The following is a 22533-nucleotide window of genomic DNA, read 5'->3' as shown; positions in this document are numbered from 1 at the left end:
GAAAGATCATTTCAACACAGAGAATTTTAAAAATTTTTGGTTACATAAAACAAGCCACACTAGTACCAAATGCAATCCCCTTTACAACTACAATGGGGCTTGGAAGGCTAATTCACTCACCCAGAGTCAAGAAACCACACTCCGCAGACTCAACATAAAGACAAGCTAAACACTTTCGGAACACAGTTCTTCATGTAAAGTACACCCTTCCAAATCAGAGAACTTCTGACAATGCAAAAACAAAACCATAATTAAAAAGGAAAACCTTTACAAGCGATGCCTGACATTCTGTTTACCCCAGCACATTTTATTAAGAGCAACAGAACTTAAGACATAGCAAATTGGGATCGCATATATTAGTCTGGCTTTAATCACCTGTGCTCTACTTGCAGTCCTATACTTTAACCCTGCTTGGTTCTCCAGAGGGCAGGTTCCACTACATTATGCAGTCTCAAGAAAGACCTTAATTACTTCAGGGGGGAAAAAGGGTTACAGTTATTAATAATAGTGCCTATGATCTTCCCAGCTTTTCAAAGCTTTACACAGATGGTCAGAATCCTCAAGACAATGTGAATGAAAAATGCGTGAATAATCATTTCTGAAAGAATGAGCAACATTTTCTCCCATGTTTTAAAAAGATTCCTATTTATTTTAGCATAAAATTTGCATGTTCTAATATTATCTTGTGAAAATTTTAATGTCCTATATTTTAGTAAATGTGGTGCATACTTGGATAAACACATTTCCGTTCTCAGGCTGCAATGAGGTGACTAAGTAGCATTTTATTCATTAATGCCCCCACAGTGCCTGACACATTGTATGAAATTAATAAACATTTGATTAAGGCTGCAAATACTTAGGTTTGTATTATACACCAGACACTGCTCTAAGCACAGGCTATTACAGCATGGTAAACCTAACAGATATGGCACTTGCCTACATGTAGCCTTCAGCCTTGTGAAAAAGGTAGAAGTTCAATGAATAAACAGAAAAAAACACATATTTACAAGTGTGCCAACTAAAATGAGGAAAGTAACAAAGTGACAGTAGTACGTGGGGCATGTCCTGGTTTCGAAAGGAATATTAAGAATGCCTCCCTTGAAAACATGACACTTGGGATAAAAATCTTCATCCAAAGATTAGAAGAAAAGATCATTCCAGGTTATGGGAGTGGCATGTGGCAAAGGCCCTAAGGTAAGATTCAGAAATGGAAGTCAGTATAACTTGATCACAAATAACCAGTAGTGTAGATTTCTTAGAAACTGGCAAAAAGCCAGATAATATATACCTTTTGTGCCACATGTTAAAGATTCAAAGCACAGGTGGCAAACACAAGGCCCGTGGGCCGACTCCGGCCCTCCACCTGGCTCTCTCCGGCCCAGCACTTTGCTGCTGCCCGGCAGCAGCACCAGGCTCTCGCATAACTGTTAAGGAGCAGTTACATTTTTTGACACCCCTTAAATTTTAAGGTTTTATTCTAAGTACAGTGAAAAAAATCTAAAATGAAGCATTATAGATGAAATGTACCCAATAAAGACCAAGGCCATTAGAATGCCAGAATGCTTGGTACAAAAACGTACACACAGATTTCAAGTTACATATTAAGTGTGTGTATATGATATATTTTCATGATCCCCTACTTTAAATGACTTTTGCAATTAACCCATCATCTACCAGACATGGTCACACTCTCTTCCCTTTCATTGTATAGATCCACACTAACAGAGAAACAATTAAACAATAAAATGGTCAAATACAAAGGAAAATAAAACGTACATGGATAATGATAAATTGGGAAATCAGCCTCTGAATAACAGAGCAGGCTGGGGTAGAATATAGACATTCTGAATTGTTTACATTTTAACTATATTCACTGTTATATAAAATCAAAGCACTAGCTATAATTATTAAATTTCTCACTGGATCCCTGGCTGGTATAGCTCAATGGACTGAGCACCGGCCTGTGAACTGAAAGGTTGCCAGTTCAATTCCCAGTCAGGGCACATGCCTGGATTGCAGGCCAGACCTCCAGTTGGGGACATGTGAGAGGCAACTAATTGGTGTTTCTCTCTCACATCAATGTTTCCCCTCCTCTCATTCCCCCTCCCTTCCTTTCTCTAAAAATAAATAAAAATAAAAATTTCTCACTGGAAAGCAACTAAAAATCATGTAATTGCCTGCCAAAATATCACCAAATCTTTCAGAAACTATTTCCACTTCACTTCAAAAATGAAAAAGAGAGCTATTAGCTATTATTTTGTGAGGTTTTAACTACCCTTGCATCTTCACCATGTACCTGAAACTCAGCAAGCTAGAGAATTCCCTTGGGAGTGCCTCCCTACACTAATCCATCTGAGAAACATCTCTACCAAAAAGAGTTTGAGCATTAGTATCCAAAAGGGGCCAAAGTCAACGTTTTAACTCTATTAGATTTTTTTAATTTAAATCAAATTTTAAAATAAATGTACACAGTGATCCAGTATTCTGTCTGCAAAAATCTACCCCAAATAAATACTCACCAATATGTAAAAATAAAATTACAAGGACAAACATATTAGCATTGTTTCCACTGGGGGTCGGGGGGCAATCTAAACATCTAACAAAAAGGAAACATCTCAATAAATTATGTGGTGTTACACTGCCACAGAACTGTCACAGAAAGATATCCAAAACATTCCAAGTCTATTATAAACTCATTTCTTTTTTTTAACACGTGTGCTTACTAAATAATGTATGGGTAGAAGTAGATTCCACTTTTTATTTGTATCCTTTTAAATTTGTTACAATGAACACATTACTACCCAGGATTTTAAAATAAAGGCATAAAAATTTAAGAAATTATTATTTGAATGTATAATTTTATATTTCTTTAAATAAAATATTTTAATTATAAGTAAAACCTAAAAGAAATAAAATTTTAAATTATGTTTCAAAGTACTTTAGCTCTATTAATTCTCAAAGCAAGATGCATTATCTCCATCTCAACTGGGACATTCATTTGCTGAACAGTCCTTGGTCAGCAGCTCTCAAGTTAGATCTAAAAGATCATGAGGCACCTCCAGGTCTCCCCACATTTCCCACACCCTACCATCAGAAACAGGAGGGTGGCAGAGAGCACTGACAGACCCTCCCCAGATTCCCCCCATCCCCAGAACCACGTGCCAGTGGAGTCTGGGAACCCAGGGAGGTCAAGGATCCTGGCCCTAGACAGCAAACAACAGGAGTGGGAAAGGGTGGTCTACCCCAACCCTGAGGGACAGGTGCAATCACCTTCCACACCACTTACGTTGAGCATCTTAAATAAGGTGGACATTCTCAGCACACGAGTGCCGAAATCAAAAGGTACATACCTTTGGCTGCCACAAACAGGAGAAGACAGAGAAGCAGGCGTTAGTCTGGGAATCTGACCTACTGAGAAGTCCTGAGGGGAGCACAAGGGACGAACACTGCAGAGTCTCAGGAAGCTGCTCCATTACAAGAGACTCTAGGCAGGAACAAGTGCCAGAGACTTCGGATTAAAAAAATAATTTAATATGGAACATCTCAGGCCAATCTGCTCAGCCTCAACCTACTCTAACGGTTAACAGTCATTACATCTGGAAAGAGAAGAGGAAGTGGGAGGAGGGGGCTGTTACATGCAAAGGAACTTTCATTTTTACTACGCACATATAGAGAGGTATTTGTGTATTTGCTGAACCTTTTACCAAGAGAATGGCTGTGATACTGATGTGACTTTTTAAACAAAAACTAAAAAATACAAATACCTCTAAAAATAATGTACAATTTCATGTGAACAGGTTCAGCGTAAGTGTCCTGCAGGGAGTACAGTAAAGAGCAGAGAGTAACGATGAGTACACAAAATGACAGACTAATAAATACTTCGTGCTAACAGTAAGTACTTACTACAAGTCAGGCCCTCATCTAAGTCCTGTATATGCATCGATGCACTCAAGCACCACACATTATTAGCCCCCTTTCACCAAGATGAAACCTGAGGCACAGAGAGTTTATGTAACTTTCACAAAGTCACACAGCTATCAAGTGAGAGACAGGATTCTTACTGTCAATCTGATTCCAAAGGACTCATTTTTAATCACAAAGGCATACTGTCTCTCACATTATCTGTAGGAGGAAAAAGAGAAAAGAGTATGAAAATCATAGCATAACGAGAAAATAAATAACCTGATTTAAAAATGGTGAGAGATCTGAACAGGCAGCTCACCACCAAAAAACACAGAGATAGCAAGTAAATACAGGCAAAGAAAATGCTCCACATCATATGTTATCAGGGAAATGCAAATTAAAACAATAATGAGATACCACTATACACCAACTAGAATGGCCAAAACCCAGAACACTGGCAACGCCAAGGTCTGGCACGGATGTGGAGCAGCAGGAACGCAGGGCGGCGGCAACCAGTGCACCACTCTGCCGCTCCCTGTGGACCGTGGGGGAGGCTGGGGGTGTGTAATGGCAAGGGGTAGATGGGAACTCTCTGTACTTCCCGCTCAATTTTGCTGTAACTTAAAACTGCTCTAAAAAAAGTTTATTCAGCCCTGGCTGGCATAGCTCAGTGGATTGAGTGTGGGCTGCGAACCAGGCATCGCAGGTTCAATTCCCAGTCAGGGCACATGCCTGGGTTGCAGGCCATGGCCCCCAGCAACCGCACATTGATGTTTCTCTCTCTCTCTCTTTCTCCCTCCCTTCTGTCTCTAAAAAAATAAATAAATAAAACCTTTAAAAAACGTGTATTCAAACATTTAAAATAAATAAAAAATAACAACATCATGGGGTTTTATAGAAGCAGTAAGATAAAAGGAGGTTGCTCATGTGACTTGGAAGCCTGTTGCACTTTCTTCTGGAGGTTTGCTGACAGCTCAAATGAGTGGGTAACCAGGGCCCTTTCCGGCCAAGCATCTTTACGAGTTCGAGTTCGGCATTCCTGAGAACACCAGGTTGGGGGTGGAGGTGTTCGTTGCTCCAGGGTGAACAGATTCAAGTTCACCAACTGAGCACTACTTACCTGATAAACCATTTTCCACACGTCTTTGATGTTCTCGCTGCCTCTACCAAACTGCGATTCCTATGACAGTTTTTTCCTTCACCTGCTGCCACCTTAGGTTTCTTTTGTTTGTTTTGTTTTGTTTTGTGAGCATATTTTACTCTGTTGCTATTTTCAAGTCTGTCTTTCTAAAGTCAGTTCCTGGGCTCCTCAGGTCTTGATCCTTGATACGTTTGCAGATAAGTTCTATCTTTTTTGCCAGGAACACTCAGATTCTAGGAACTAATGTCTGTCACACACACTGTGGAAATATGTTCTTGTTTTTAATCCGGTTTCTATGAAATCCTTCTTTGTAAGAATTTTCATTTCAAAGAAATTCTATTCTCTTCCTTTTAACACCTTTCCTTGGCATTGTAGGCAGTAAGATGAGGCGAGGACCAAACCAAAAGAAAAAAAGCGGGGGGTGGTAAGGGGGGGATGAGGGGGGTGGACAAAGGAAGTCTACCGCCAACCGTTTCAGCCCAGCTCCGACAAGCTGTGATAAGCACAGATCCACTTCACATCCCACCAGCCTGAACTCAGTTACATGGCCACTCCAGCTTTCCGGCAAGGCTGGGAAATACAGTCTTGTGGTGGCCTTTGGGCCAGCTATAAATGCTATTATCACAGAAGAAAGGAAACACAGCTACTGAGGGACATTCGCCTGGCTCTGCTATACTCATCCTTATATCCTCACCATAACAACTTACATATACAACACTGGCACTCAGAAATATTTTATCATGCCCTGGCTGGTGTAGCTCAGTGAGTTGAGTGTGGGCTGCAACCCAAAGCATCGCAGGTTCGATTCCCAGTCAGGGCACATGCCTGGGGAGCAGGCCATGGCCCCCAGCAACAGCACATTGATATTTCTCTCTCTCTTTCTCCCTCCCTTCCCTCTCTAAAAATAAATAAATAAAATCTAAAAAAAAAGAAATATTTTATTAAGTCTTAAGTCAACTCAATTGAAAAAAATCAAACATTTACTGATAGCCTCCTATATCAAGTTCAAATTCCTCTGTTTTAAGAGTCCTTCATAAGCTCATATTATCCTCCTTATATAATCTTATTTCTTAGTATTTAAGGGGCATTTAACGTGCTCCATAAAAGCACAGATCTTGTAACCCAACTGCCTGAGTGTTTGTTTTTAAGATTGTATTTATTTATATGTAGAGAGAGGGGAAGGGACTGAAAAAGAGAGGGCAGAACACCGATGTGCGAGAGAAACACCCATCAGTTGCCTCTCCCACACCCTGACCAGGGGCCTGGGCCACAACCCAGGCATGCGCCCTGACCAGGAATCAAACCAGCGACCTCTCGGTTTGCGGGATAACACCCAACCCACTGAGCCACACCAGTCAGCGCCGAACTGCCTGAGTTTAAAACCCAATTCTGCAGCTTACTAATTGTGTGACCTCAAGTGGGTAACATAATTTCTCTGTGCCTCAGGTTTCTGACGTGTAAAACAGTGATAACAATACCGACCTTCCAGGGTTGTGTGCGGAGCACGTGAATGAGCACACACAGCCCCTTAGGTCAGTGACTGACACACGGAAAGCACTCAGCACTTGGCTGGCTCCACTCCTCCCCAGCACTACAGGCCAACTAACTGTCCCACGGCCTTTCTATTAGACGTGAGACTTTATCAGGGCCCAGTGTAAAGTAGTCATTTTTATTTCTGTTCCACCTCTTGAATTCATGGTAACTGTTCTAGTCTTTTGATCGTGAGACATGAAATTTTCCGTAACTTTGTTCATACTATTTGTCCTCAACAGTAAAGCCTTTTTATTTCTTTCCATTTATCTAACGCCTTCAAGTCTCACCCCAAATCCCAACTCCCTCACAAAATCTTCATTGTTTATCTTATTAATTCCAGTGAAATCCTAGAATGCACAGGAAACCTCCGAATGCCCGCACCCTCGGCATTCACCCCGCTCCGCCAGCGTGGTGATGGTTACAGGGGAAGGTACATGACCAGCTGCCCTTCACACGCTTCACCCCAAACAACACACCACAGCAGAGGGAACACGGTAGCAGAAATGAGAGCCTGCCTTCTAATAAGGCAAACATTTAAGGGATTTGTGAAACATATTACATACAATGTCATCTTCTCACTAAATTGTTTTGTTTCAGAAATAGTTACCTTTCATTAAAATGTTATTTATGTTAACATACAATGAGTTTAATACCAGTATGTTTAACCAATACGCATATTAAATCATCCATATTAATTTCTCATAGAGTAAATAGCCCCATATACGTATCCAACATCCTACCTTTGGTCATGCTGCCCCCTTTACCTAAGGCAGGCACCCTTTTCCTCTTGACTTACACAGCTTAAAAACAGCTGTCACTCAAACACACACTCACAGTTCACATGCTTTTGTTTTAGTCTAAATAAAGTTTCTTCTGAGGAAAAAAAATAAAGGGCCCTTCCTCTCTCACCGAGACACATCTAGATGTTACAATCCCTCAAAACTCAGTTCAACAGCTATCTCTTTCATCATCTTCTCCTGCAAATGATTTCTTCCTACTTGAGTTGCCAAAGCACTTTATCTGAAATTCTCTGGCGATTAGCATCTCCAAATGATTTATCCTCCTTGAGTGCAGACTATTCATCTTGTGTCTCCAGCCCAGCTGACGCTTCAGCTCGGGAGAGTGCTTGCAAAGGGGGAAAGTACGCAGGAGGGACACACCCGTGCAGGGGGGTGTGGAGGGAGATCAGCACAGGGAAAAAGCAGGGCGGGGATGAAGGGAAAGGACCCGGGGGAGCTCGGAGAGGACGTGTGCACAGGGATCACTGGAACACCCGTGCAGGGGGTGTGGAGGGAGATCAGCACAGGGAAAAAGCAGGGCGGGGATGGAGGGGAGGACCCGGGGGAGCTCGAAGAGGACGTGTGCACAGGGATCACTGCAGTCCAGCCAGATTTCATGGAGAGGAGAAAGGGAAGGTCTGAGAGAAAAGATTACACATAACCTTTCTGAGAAAGCCAAGATCCAGAATAATATTTGAAGGCATTCTCTGAACAGTCAGTGGAATTGCAACAATCACAGCAGCCAACTTGCACTGAATGATAACTTCATGGTGAGCACAGTGCTCAGGACTTGGCCTGCCGTTCATGAGTTAATCTTCACAGGAAGTCTATGTGCCCTCAAATCTTCACTGATTTCCTAGAAGAAAGGGGACATTGACCTGCTTTGCGTCTTAAAGTTGACTTGCATGACCTCTTCAGCAAGACCATATATGTCAAAGCAGAGAGTAGTCCAGAAAAAAAGGATTTTTAGTATTAAATGGCCACCATAAAATAATGTAGCTCTAGCTACTGTAAATACTGGCTATTGCATAAGCAGGGAGAAAGGTCCTCCTCTGGCTGATAGGATGTGGGGAAAGCTCAAGCCTTTGGGTTCACTTGATTGTGGGAGAAGGGAGAGTTGGGAAGGTCTAGGGGACAGACACACGTGAGTTTTGTTTTCAAACCTGCACAGAAGGATAACACAGGGGCAGGTGTAGAAATAATTACCTATCCGCTTTGAGGGCTACTGGCACACCTCCAGGCCTTCAGTGAAGGCCCCACACTGTCGCTTTCCTGAACATGAGGCCCATCCGTAAAAGGCAACTAGGTTGGCAAGCCAGAAACCAGGGTGGGTTCCTATGAGCTTGGAGTTGTGAGAAAGGAACCCAGAACTGTCCATGTGACCACAGAGGCGCTGAGAATACCTGGGGACCACCTGAAGCATGGGATTAAAAAGAAAGGACTGTGTGAGGTGTGAGGACTCTTGAGTCCAGTGGCAAATGGCCAGGATTAAGGACTCTAGAAGTTGCTAAAAAATCATGCTCTCAAAAAGTCAGGCATTAGTATGTCTTTTCCCAGGAGCTCTCACTCTAGGAGCCTGGACCAGGCAACACAGAGCAGGGTCCAGCAACTGCAGGAGACACCTTGTTAATACAAATACCTCAGTTCTTCCTAAACACAAGGTAAAAAAGAAACAACTCAGAACCCCCAGCAGACACCATGTGAAACCAATATGCATGGGCGGCGGTGCTTACATACTAGGTATAAATAAATTTCTGGTGCTGCTACTAGATTGGGGAATATTGTTTCATTGTAGGATTTTGTATCTATAATCATAATGTTTTCTCTTTTAAATGGAAATGTTTTGAAATGATCTACTATTAAAGGTTTTAAAGATGCTACCTCCAGAACTGTATTGGCTGTCTCTTATTATTTAAAATTGATCATTTAAAAAAAACTCTGGTTACTTCCATAATTTTAAAACCAGTTTGGTATTTGAGTCCATTCTGGTATTGTATTGTGTTTATTAAAATTGTCATCTAAGTTTGGTCTCAACTATAATTTTTCTTTCCCATTAGTTTCCTTAGTTGAAATATTATTTAATTTTAAATTCTTGAGCTGGTTAAATACTCAGTTGATTTTCCCTTGCTCTTTTTTTTTCCAGTGGCAATAACTTTATTTTTTATTAAGTTTATTGGGGTGATACTGGTCATAGGGTCATACGGGTTTCAAGTGTACATTTCCACGGTACACGATCTGTATGTTGCATTGTGTGCCCACCACCAAAGACAAATCCTCTTCCGTCACCATATATTTTGCCCCCTTTACCTCTGACTACCCCCCACCCCTTCCCTCTGTTAACCACCATTCTGTTGTCTGCGCTTTTTTCAATAGAACTTTTATGTAATTTAAGTGCTCTTTCTTATAAAATCTGATTGATGAGTTTTGGTCAATGTTACCACGGCAAAGAAAGTATATTCTAGATTTGCAGCAAATTTAATTCTTTTTAATGGGCATTCGTGGATTGCCCCTGGCATTAATCATGCCCCTGTTCCTCTCCCCTCCTGACAGTGTTCAGAACGGTGCAACCACACAGTTTTGAACTGAAGATGCCACCAGCCACGCTGCCCAGGGAGACAGGGCCCTTCTGGGAGGAGCCAGCCCCTCCCTGGGAGACATGCCAGAGACCAGGGTGGTACAGACCAACAGTTTTCATTTGAAAAAGTCTTTTTCAAGACTCTATAATCAAATATGTTTATCCTTCTAAGAGAATTGCAATTTTATCAATACTTAATTTTTTCCCATTAACACCCAAAATAAATCTTTCATTAATATTTTCATTGTGTACTTTGTACCATGCCAAGTGAATGGATTTGCAGCACTGACAATGAGGCCAGTCATTTTCTCCCCCGCAGTGTCTGCTTTGTTTTGGAGGTGAAGATCTGAAACCAGACATCAGAGCTGCGGTGGATAGGTGTCTCAGTTTTACCAGTTACGATCTTGCCACTGGCGAAATAAGTTGTGCTGGGGACTTACACTTCGTAAATATCCACGCATTCTGAGAATAAATCTTAAGTGTCCATTTTTAATTAGTCTTTCATTAGATTTGGGGGAATACATCTGTTAACATTTGCCTATTTATTTGTTTGTTTTAAAAAGTGGCTTTTGTGACCAGAAACTTCGCTACTCTGCTACTGAAAGCTTCATCTTTCTGTTGGGACGACCTGACACCTCTGCAGCGGGCACCTCTTGGGAACTGTGTCATGCAGTGGCCACTCTACTTAGAGTCTGTCTTAGGCGAGTGCAAGTTCCATTTCCACAAGCAGGCTTTTGTTTTATTTCTTAAAATTATTCCCAGCCCTGAGATTTACCCTAGGCTGACTAACCTATATGATATCATCTCTTCGGTCCTAGACTCACTGATAATAAGAATATTTGGAAACCCTCTCAGTAAGTACTCTGTAATGTTTACTTTTCACAAAGCAAGATTCAAACCAACATTTCCCTCCATCCCTCAAATCTCTGCTATTATACCCTGAAATATGTTTAAGTTTTCCCTCCTGTGGATGCTAGCTTTGACAGTCCTAAAGTGATGATACAAAGTTTCCTAGTCATTTATATTTCTTTGATATTTAAATAAAAACTTGCCCACAATGGGAAATTAAATAAATGGGTACAAATCATAATGTTGACTATGTACACAGTTATCTTTGTTCCCCAGGAGTGCCACCATTTACATAAAGTGAAACAGTTCGGCACCGTCGTAGGTTATTTTACGTCCACATATGCGTACACAGCCTGGGAAGTGGAGCTAATGTAAACATTTCTCAAGTAAAACCACCATCTGCTTTCACTGCTCTTCAATTCTCAGTAGAGCCTCTAAGATTTAGCTATAAGAACAGACACACTGATGACTTCTCTCTTCCATATAAGAAGGGGATCATAAACAGAATGAAAATACTCCCATTCCCCATGATGTCCTACACAATAAAGCAATGCTAAATAGGTAAATACTTCATAAATTCCCTTCTCTGTGTAACAGCTGAAAATCAGTTCCTAACATACATTTGACCCTGGAAAATCATAGGAAGTAGCTTTTGATGCAGACATTGCATAACAATGCAATTTCTCTTTTTGAAAGAAGAACTTACAAATATTGCAGTGGCTAACTGAATCCTAATCACAATTTCAGGAAATACAATCAATACTGGGCCTTTCTTATTATATATGGGACAACTGTTCTCTTTTTAACTTCCCTCTCCAATTCAAATCAATACATTTGGTTAATATTTGCATTACAATGATTTTATCTATACATACAGATAAAACTTGGCTCTGCATGGTTTTCACGTAAATCTCTTGTACTAGTTACCTATTGTTGCATAACAAATTACTACAAACTGAGTGGCTTAACACAATACTTACATAAGCTCACAGTTTTCATGGGTCAACTACCTGGGTGCAGGTTAGCTGGGTCCCCTGCTCTTAGTCTCTGGTCAGGCCAGGGCTGCCGTCTCACGCAGGGCTCCGAGTTTACTTCAGCTTACTGCCCCTGGCAGGAGTTAGCTAGCTCCCGGCACCGGCAGGACTGAGGCCTTCGCTGGCTAGATGCCAGAGGCTGCCTGCCGCTGCCCGCGCTGCGGCCCTCTCCAGAGCAGAGCGGTCTGCGCCCTTTCAGGACACGGAATGTCTCTAACTTCTCGTCTCTTTGACTTCTGAAACTTCATTTTAAAGAACTCATCTAGTTACTTGGTTATCATGCCAATTCAGGATAGTCTTCCTTTTGCTTAAATCAATCAGTTGATTGGAGAGCCTAATTCTATCTGCAAGATCTCTTTTGCCATACACCTTACAAAATCATAAAATTAAAATCCCACTGTATTCACAAATCCCATTCAAACGCCAAGGAAGAGTAGTGTTCAGGGCATGTTCACCCAGACTGAAATAACCATATATCATTATTTTATAATTTATTATATATGTAATTATATAAAACATTGAGCATTATCATGTTCATTCCAGAGGCAGGAGTCTTGGGAGGTTATCTTAGAATTCTGCCTACTGCAACTGTCTAGCCAATCAATGGCAACATAAAGATTCCACTGATTACATGAAAATCACACGAACTGAAAATAGCCAAATATAGCTAAGGTAATAGCTCTCATTCTTTTTTATTTTTACTGGATTTCAGGAACTGTGCATTGTGACTAACTAAACTGAACTTGAGACTGAATCTTTACAACACCCTGTTGGTTAGGTGGTATTATTATTATTATCCCTAAAGTTCAGAGAGGTTAAATGTCACTTTCAAGGTCAGACAGCCTTTGAAGGGGAACACCTGAGATGAATCCCAAGTTATCTAATGCTGGTGGCCTGTACTCCCTCTGGATAAGCCTAGTTTTCAGCCTCATACAAGCCCGTCTGTAGATGCAAGGGCAGGAGGGAGCTACCGGAATGACTGTTGTTTAGAAGCCTTCAGTCTTGGGTAAAGGTGCACTGGGAGGACAAGAGTCTAGAATATGAGACTCTCGAGGGCAGACTTAACAGCTGTCCTCCCCTGTGGGCACACTGAGCTGTGATTCAGAACTGTGGCAGGCAGGGTAAAGTCATGACAGGTAGCAGCTGGGATGCTTCTGATGGCCTGAACAGCTGTGCCAAGGGTCATTCCAGAGCACTGGGAAACTGCATCCCCACAAGACCTGCAACCAGGATTGCCTTGGGTCACAATACCAACTAGAAGAACAGGCCATGACTGAAACTTTTTAGGATATGGGAAGTGGTGTAAATTCAACAGTATGGCCAACACCAAAATGAACCCAAACAATGTACCATGCTATACACACTAATAACCAAGGCAGATCTACCCCTTGAAACACACAGTTATGCCAGGAAAACATTTTGAAAAAAGCAAGTACTCTAGACAAATGGACCACTCCAAACCCACTGAAATCTCTGGACACAAACTATTACAGACAGTATGCAATACTTCAGACATAGTCAGTTCTCACACACTGGCAAGCTCAACATAATGGCAAACTGATGTACGGCAATAGCTTCAAACACACCAAACTCCCTGGACATCTTGATTTTCTCGTTCAAATAACCCAAGCATATACGAGGATTCCCATGCCCACTTCAACTTAGGGAGAAGGGAGCCAGACTGGAATTTCTTGTTGTTTCAAGAAATGAAAGAATTGGCCCACTTCAGAACAGTTAAGCTTCCCCATCTTGAAATGGGCAGGAGGATCACAACACTGGAGACCCACTCCAGTCCACACCCACAGTTCCTGAACGGCTGGCATGCCCGCCTGGACTCCAGAGAGCCACACAACGGCAGAGGGACCAGGGAGAGATTCTCTCAGTTGTGCACCCCCCACCCGAACTAGTTCCTCATCAGCTCCTCCTCAGTTTTCAAGATAATCTCCAGCCCTGTTGCCTGACGCTGGGGATACTGTATTCCTGGGGGGAGAAGCCACGTCCTTGGCCCCTGGGCTGCTCTCTCTGGCCCTCCTCCTCCTGCTCTCCCAGAGCGGTTCCATGGGATCCAGGATGGTAGGGCCTTCTGGTGGGAGTTTTCTCCTTTTCCTTTCCCTTCCTAAGGGCCTCAGCCTGGCACTGGGAGACTGTCGGACCTCCATTCTGTTCACTCACATTGTCTTCAATCTGCCAGGCTGAGACGAAGGGGCCGGCCCCTGGGCCTTCCAAGGTCTCTGTACCAGGGCTGCTGGCCGTCTCCCCTCCTGCATGCACACGCACACTGCCCTTGGGAGTCACTGCTGCTGGCCCTAGTCCTGCCCCCTGGCCAGACTCTACTGGTGCCGGGGTTAGGCAAGACAGTGTGTCCCTGAGCACAGAGCATTTGCATGGAGCATGCTGTTGGACACCTTCCCCTCCAGCATAAGCAAGGGAGGTAGCCCTAGACACCTCAGCAACCAGAGGGAGGCTCCTGACGCTGACCTGGTCTTGGTCCCCTTCTCCATGGAGCTCGGCCTGTGCCGAGAGGAGAAACGGGAGAGTCGAGAAGAAAATGTGTGAGACCAGAAAGGGCTGTCACCTGTCTTCAAGAACTTATGATTAGGAGGACCCTTGAAGTCACCACGTGCAGCCTTCCCAGTGGGTGCAGACACCCGCCTGCGGCATGCCCACAAGGGTTGCTGCAGCTTTGCTCGGACTGTTCCAGGGCTGGGGAAAGCATGAGTGCAGTTCACCAGGGAGCACCCCCACACTTTTACATTGTACTCTTGTCTCGGCACATCTACAAAACGGGTTCCCAAAGGGAGGCCGTGGTCAAAAGCGATGTCAGCTTTACCTTCTGACAGCTACCACCAATCGTGCACCTGTGGGCAAAGCACGATGCAGCGCCGCAGGCTTATACAAAAATCAGTGCGTGGCTCAAATAAGGAACAGCTGTCTCGTAGTTAAAAATCTCCTGCAGCAGATCAAGGCTGCCCAAGTCTACAGGCGCATGTAAGTATTCCAGAACAGTGTGGATGATCAGGATGCTGATGACGGCGCCACAACATCGGGTGGGGGTCAGAGGAGCTGGCGTCTGAGGGACCTCCCCAGTGTCAGGGCCTCCACACAGGGGCTCGTCTGGCCTGAGCTCTTCCACAGGCAGTGTGTCCCCCTCAGCCAAGGGGAGCAGCCTGGGAGCCTCGGGCCCCCGCCTCTGAGGGTCTCTACAAAAACGTATCGCTGGGCTCTGCCCGTCCTCCGCCTCCAGCACAGCTGTGCCCATCCTGTCACAAGCTGGTACGGCCAGGGTACCACTGTGAGCCTCCACTGGCCATCTCAGGAAGGACACCAGGTCTTCCCAGGGCGCAAAGAGATCATCTTCTGCATCAGAAAGGGGGCATAACTAGGTAAAAAGAGGGGCCCATGGCCAGCTTCAAGGGGAGCTGTTTTATTTCTGAAGACCATAGATGGACTTTACAAACTTCAAAGGGAGCAGCCAGGTCAGCTCCAAGCTCTTCCCTGACTTGAGTCCCCTTCCCAGGACATGGCCGTCATGTTTGGCACTGACTGCACAGCTGACAGCCAGTCGTGCCAGCAGCATGACATCAGATGTTGTGAGGTCGGGGCTGGTGTATGCGACCCCCACTGGGGCCATGTGCACACTGTTGTGCACAGCGGTCACTTGTGCTGATCTGGATGAGGGGGCTCTCAAACGCAGGAGTGCTCCTGAGCAGGGCGAACTCGCCCTCGCACAGCCGCCGCTGCGGGCTCCCCACGGCTGCCCAGACCGAGTGCAGCACATGGCTGCTCTGGGCGCTGCCCTGCCACAGCGTCTGGCTACCCGTGTCTCTCTTTCGTTAAGACCGCTGCACGTCCTCCCCGAACCTCTGCCTCGGGCTGAACTACGGTCTCCAGGGGCCGCCTTTAGGCTTTTGCTGTCCATCGTGACCTGCAGTCAGCTGTCACACACAGCACTGTGCCCTCAGCCCCACAGCTGCCCCCGCAGGAAGGGACAGCGTCCTGCTGCAAACAGCCACCCCACAGGGGTGCGGAGGGGACCAGACTCTTCTGTGTGCCGCGTGAAACAGGTGCGCTTCCTCAAGGCCCTTGTTTTCAGGCGGCTGCACAGGCAGCGACTAGCAGTCACGGGAAAACTATCTTTTATTAATCTAGGAAGGTGATACTAACAGGTGAGAAGTACCTATTACAGGGATGTACCAACGTATACAGTAGGCTTTATAAGAATTCAATGTATTTTTGAGCTTTTGCTTAATGTCTTCTTTTGTCATTATGACAGAATTTCTGTGAAACATGAACTTCGGTCACCAAGCTGGGACATAAGAACACACGCATAAAGTTTGCCAGAGAAAGCTTTCCCAAGACGCTCCTTGTCCTTCCCCTCAGGCCTGCACACTGCTGTCCACGGCTGTGAACTGTCTCCTCAAAAATTCACTTACTGGGCTACTTCACTGTTTTCTGAAAATATCAATTTGTTATTTGTTGCCTACAGGGGACAAATAGAGTTTTTATAGGGGACAAATAGAAGGGACTGCATTAAGTTTAACTGGAATTATGTTATATAAAGTAAATTTGGCTTTTATTTCTCAATAAAAGGTTTTATCTCAGTGTTTCAGACTTTGGGTTAGAAGAGTCTTGTTCTAGGGTTTCAGCTAGCCTCTCCTAACTTAGATTGCTGGCCCATTCTTCAAACAGACATGCCAGGGTAGGAAGCCTTCATGTTTTTATAATTCCTGTGGGGTTTGTTTGTTTGTTTCTTGTCATTGTACTGCTACAATTACTGAAGGCTTTTTATCTTACTTAGTGAGTGGATGCTCTAAACAACACTCTGAGCCTACTACTCCCGTCCCTGGAACAGCTCCAGGAGCATCCCTCTGCCCAAACCAATGCCATTTCTGTCCATTTTCCTGCTTTGCATTCAAGTTTCCAGCTCTTGCTTCAACTGTCTTAAGTGTTACTTTCAAGTGGGCCTTCCCACGGTATTGCACCTGAATTCCACTGCTTAATTTTGAGATGAGCATGTGAAACTGACTACAGGCAATGAGTCATAATGAGACTTTTACTGTGTGTGAGGAGAAAGGCATGCTCTACCACCACGAGGTGTGAACTTGAGAGAATAGGAACCTAGAGTCCTGAAGACTGCCGTGTGAAATCTGAGAATGAAGGCAACAACAAAAGAGAAGGCAGAGCCATACTGAACTTGTTTCTCAATGTGGCCATCCCTGAATCAGGCCCAAAAGCTGGACTCTTCTATTACAGGGGGCACTAAATTCTCTTTTTTTCCTTTTGCACTGGATTTTCCTGCTTACAACAGAATGTGTTCTAAGTGACGCATCACAGCTGCAGAGCAAATGCCGCAGGGGCGATGACAGTGTGTGACCTTAGCCTGGCCTGACCAGTCAAGGAAGAGAAGTTACCTACAAGTAGTAATGTCTATGCCAAGATGTAAAAGGTGTGTAAGAAAGAGCCGGGTAAAAAGGAAGGAGCAGGTGCAGAGACTATGTTTCCCAATAGTGTGAAGAAATGTTAAAAGATTGGAGAGGAAGGTGGAGACTTCAAAGGCCCTATATTGGACTAAGTTATTTACCATTTAAAAAGCTTTTTCAATTAAAATTTTAACAAATGCCTACGGTCAAAATTCTGACAGTGCAATAGATGCTATTAATAAAGTCTTCAAAATGCCCACAAAAAAAAACAATTTGAGCATTTCTAAAAGTTCACAATCGATAACAAACTATATCTCAAAGAACAAGAAACAAGAATATAAAATGACTTTTAGAAACTAAGAGTGGGTAGACAAATTTAACTGCAGACTTAAAGAGGACCTAGGAAGACACTAGGTCCCCCTGGTCCAGATTCCCCCTTCAAAGTGTTTCCCTCAGAGTTGTTGGTTATGAAGAAGAAAAACAAATTGCAGCTACCTAAGCAGAAAAGGGAGTTATTATAAAGGTGTCTCCTGAAAAGCAAGGAACTGGACTTACAAAGGCTGCACAGTCAAGAATAAACCTAAAAGCATATCTCAACCTGCCCAGTGATGACACCTTTGCCGCTCCACCTCTGCTGGGCACAGGTGTCGTAGCTTGCAAGACCCACACAACCAACAGTATGAATGCTGGATGGACGCCACACTTAGAATCACTGCCTCTGCTGCTTCTGAGACAAAAGGAAACTGGGGCTACTCCAACCACCCATCGCCAGAATGGATTTCATGCAGTGCCATCTGCAATGACTAGCTTCTGGTCCAAAACTGGAGGTAGGTATATTTGACTAATGAAACCCAGGTATGTATCCATGTCCGAGATGAAAGGGGGGCTGGGAATAAAGCACCTAACATTGTTAGTTTTTCTACTGAAAAGAAGGCACTGACTCACAAATTGGGGGATTTTCCAAATACAGGAAAAAGGTTCAAATGCTGAAATGACAAATGTTCACTACTCATAACAACCCTTACTGATGGCATTCAGACAACCACATTACACTAAATAAAAATTATCAAAACTATATGGTACTCAGAGTCAAAGTTTTGTACCACAGATGACACTCCTTATAAAGGAAAAAATAAACTTTATAACAGAATTAGATTTGCCGTCACTTTACCCATGGATCAATCTCAGCATCACTAAGAATAGGGCAATCCGATCTGCATCTCCAGATGTAAGGCATTTATGATATACACAGTTATCACAATTACTGGTCCCCAAAATGTTTTAATTTAAACAAACCGTCAGCTCTAGCTTTCACCTTACAGGAAATACAAAACAATGAATTAGACATATTCAAAATGTGGAAGATTTAACAGAACAACTGATTAGGTGTTATGAAAAGCAAACAGATATAGTGGAGAGATGTATTATAGATTAAAATGGATGTAAGAAATGTATAAAATATGCAGTTGCATTATCCTTGATTACATCTTGATTTGAACAGAGAGTAAAAACTATTGTAATGAAATGAATTGTGTTCCCCTAAAATTCATGTCACGGCCCCAACTGCTGGGCTACGTCCTTTGAAACAGTGATTAAGTTAAATGGGGCTCTTAGGCTGAGCCCTGATGCAACCTAGCTGGCGTGCTTACAGGAGGAAACGCGGACACACAGGGACGCCAGGGATGCATGTGCACAGAGAGGAGACCCTGCGAGAACTCAGAGGAAACACGGCCATCCGCAAGCCAGGGAGAACGTCCTCGGGAGAAATAAAATCTGCCCACACCTCGATCTCAGACTTCTCGACTCCAGAAGTGTGAGAAAATAAACTTCCGTGGTTGAAGCCACCTCATCTGTGATATTTTGTTATGGCAGCCCTAGTAAACTAATACAAACATTTTAGGTATAAAGGGCAAAATTTTAATATGGGCTGTTTTTTTGACAATTTTAAGAAATTGTTAGTTAGATGTAATACTGTGAGAATGTGATTATGGTTATGTACGAAAATGCTCTTATTTTTGAGAGACATGTCTAAATATTTAGGAATAAAATAAATCAATTTCTAATTTAGATGGTTATATGGATATTGAGTAAATTTTATTCTTCTTATAAATTTGAAATTTTCCATAATGAAAAGTTAAAAGAAAACATACCTATATTACACTGATTTAAAGAGAAAAACAGATCACACAGTAGAAAAGAGATTCCAAAAATGAGTGCCCACAACGAAGACTCAAATGAGGAACAAAAGAAATGCAGTAGTAAGACCCTGGCTGGCGTAACTCAGTGGAATAAGCGCGGGCTGCGAACCAAAGTGTCGCAGGTTCGATTCCCAGTCAGAGCACTTGCCTGGGTTGCAGGCCATGACCCCCAGCAACCACACATTGATGTTTCTCTCTCTTTCTCCCTCCCTTCCCTCTCTAAAAATAAATAAATAAAATCTTTAAAAAAAAGAAATGCAGTAATAAAGAAAACTGCAATTATTCATTCAATGAATATTTGTTGAATGCATACTACATTCCAAGTCCTATGCACGCAGAGGTCAACAAGAAACATGGTCCTGCTTAAATCTAATGCAGGAAAGAGATGTAACGAAACAAAATAAACAGGAATAAATACAACAAAACAGAAGAAAAATAGATAAACATGTAAATTTTTAGAAACAATCTTTTTTTATCTCCAAAAGGGAGTCCCCCAGGACTCTGTCCTGGGCCTCCTCTAGTCTGCCCGCTTCGTCTCAAACAGCACAATCTAAACCCAGACACCGCTCCCCACTTTTATAACCACAGGCCAAGTTGCCTGCACACGTTTACAATGTTTCACTCCTAGGCATCAAATCTCCAGCTATGTTCTTTTTTTTTTTCAGATTGTCAGACTTTTCTTTTCAGGCATATTATGCTTTATTATTTCAAGAAAGGTAAAAACGCAACTGAAATGCAAAAAAAGATTTGTGCAGTGTATGAAGAAGGTGCTGTGAGTGATCGAATGTGTCAAAAGTGGTTTGCAAAGTTTTTGTGGGTTTCTTCTTCGCTGTTCAATTATAGTTGGCGATTAAATGTGAGAGATGGGGGTGGGTAGGACAGGGGACACTAATGGGGGGAAGTGGAGACAACTGTAATCGAACTCCTATTTTCTTTCCCCAAAACTCTGTTCCTCCTTTAATCCCTCCAGGTAAGGCTGCCCAAGAATCAGTGACTTCTTCTCTCTCCCCCAAGTCTGATATATCACGAAGTCCTTTTGCTTTTACCTCACAAAAGCTTCTTAAATAAATCTGCCCACTCCTCTCCAGCCTCCCCACTTTTACCCCAGTCCACTTACCTGGATAATTCTAAGGGTTGTCTACGAGGTCCTCCTCACTACAGCCTTCCTTCTTACATTCCACACACTGAGGCCAAAACAATCTCTCTAGACCAAAAATCTGATGTCACAGTATTCTTAGGAGAGAGCCCAATCTTCTTAAATGACCTCTATGGCCCAGCATTAGGTGGCCCCTGCTTATCTTTACAGCCTCACTGTGACCACTGCTGTCCAATCCATACTGGGCTTCCTTTCTTCTTCAGATTTGCTGTGCTCTTCCCCGCCTCCAGCCCTCCTACCTGCTACCCTGGGGCACTCCCGCATCAACTTCCCGGGCTAACTCCGGCTCCTTCTCAGCTTAGACATCATCTCACGTCCGAATAAGGTGCCTCTCCGCCGAGCTACCACTGCACCCGCTGCACCTGTCACAGAGCCCCGCACTCACCTGCACCCCATTAAATGACTAACTCCGTAAGGGCAAGGTCTCTCTCTGTTCACTTAGTGCCGTGAACATCAAAGGCTTTGACTGAATATGTTAAGTCTAGCAACAATGACTACTAACTTGACCTTCACCTTCATGTGACTCATCTTCAGTTGGATTCCAAATTTCGTATTATATTTTTCCAACCAAAAAGTCATGACATCTTATTCTGTGGAAAGATTATTTCTTCTTTAAGACACAGAAAGCTGCTGGAATTTCTTACAAATGTCACTTCATTTTCACTTCAAATATGAAACTTATAAAAAGACCCAGTTTTGAAAAGCAGAGGAGTTACAATCCTTTTTCCCCTTTCCCCATTATTCCAATTTCCTTGACCTTTCAAACATGGTAGTAATGAGTTTGCTACAAGAAAAACACATTTCCAGATACAGTATAAGGATATTTCATGCATAAATGCCACTATTTTTTAAGACGGGCAGCTTAACAAATCATTCTTCTACCTAATGTAAACAGGCAGCACGCAATATCATCCTGTTTTCATTAAGTAATAACATTCCTAAATTGCTCTTGCCAAACACTGAAGCATATTTCTTTTGAGCATCACCCAAATATTAGTCCTGAAATAAAACCAGACTGTAAAAATAATTCTCCCAGCTAAATAAATCCTATTTTTTAAAGTTAACTGAATTAAAAACAATAGTTAAAACTATTTGTGAAGCAGTGTCCCAACATTTCTCAATAACATTCAACTATAACCAAATGTCATAATTAGAGTTGTCAGACAAAACACAAAACACCTAGTTTAAATCTGAATTTCAGACAATAATTTTGAGTATAAGTATATCCCAAATATTGTATTTTTATTTGCTATATCTGGCAACCATAGTTATACTAAAATTTATCACAGATACTAAAATCTTATTTACACATTTTTTCATTATAAAAGTTACTTAAATTTAGAAAATCCAGAAAGGAAAAAAATTTCCATAATCCTATCACACTAATACAATCAGCATTTCAGTGTATTCTTCATACTTTTCTTATATACTTTAAATGGTTCTATTCACCCTTCCTTAAGTATAGGCATATTTATGATAGTATAGTCTTTGCAACTACTTACGTGTTACAAAATGATTCTCGGAATAGATGTATTATAGCTTAAAATCTCCAATTGTTGGAAATTCAAGTAGCTTCCAATATACTACAATAAATAATATGCTCTACATAGACCTGTTTTTATCTTTTCCTTTTTTTTTCTATAGTTATTTCTTTAGGATAGTCTCAGAAGTGAAATTACTAAATCAAAGGTTTATTAAAAGTTTATGAACAGTCTAACAATTCAAGATATATACTGCCAAATTACAATTCACTAGCAATATTTATGTATGCCTTGCTAAAATCTAGCCAGTATCACATATTATTACTCTCAAAAATTTTGAAATAGATATAAAAATGTATTTCATTTTGCCTTAAAAATATTTCTGTGAATACTGATGAGATCTCACATTCTTCTCTGAGTTGCTTATAGGCTATATTTCCTCTGCTACCAACTGTCCGCTTATT

The 22533-nt window shown here is 42.5% G+C and overlaps 1 protein-coding gene across 5 annotated transcripts in view; it reads right to left on the bottom strand.

Moving 5' to 3' along the window:
• RABGAP1L (RAB GTPase activating protein 1 like) overlaps positions 1-22533 on the bottom strand; it is a 453918-nt gene that overhangs the window by 419113 nt on the left and 12272 nt on the right. For 2 of the 5 annotated variants that reach the window (XM_045838838.1, XM_045838843.1), the window contains exon 1: positions 3351-3583. The exons of 2 other annotated variants lie outside the window; for them this stretch is intronic. In XM_045838838.1, the coding sequence (XP_045694794.1) occupies positions 3351-3473 (123 nt within the window). In that variant the 5' untranslated portion in view covers positions 3474-3583. Of the gene's footprint in view, positions 1-3350; positions 3584-4061; positions 4123-22533 lie in introns of those variants that run through there. One more of the 5 variants, XM_045838841.1, reaches the window with a different exon arrangement.

The sequence above is a fragment of the Phyllostomus hastatus genome, unplaced genomic scaffold, assembly GCF_019186645.2.
Source record: "Phyllostomus hastatus isolate PE091 unplaced genomic scaffold, TTU_PhHast_1.1 phas_contig_283, whole genome shotgun sequence".
Lineage (NCBI taxonomy): Eukaryota > Metazoa > Chordata > Mammalia > Chiroptera > Phyllostomidae > Phyllostomus > Phyllostomus hastatus.
This window is presented reverse-complemented; position numbering and strand designations above follow the sequence as displayed.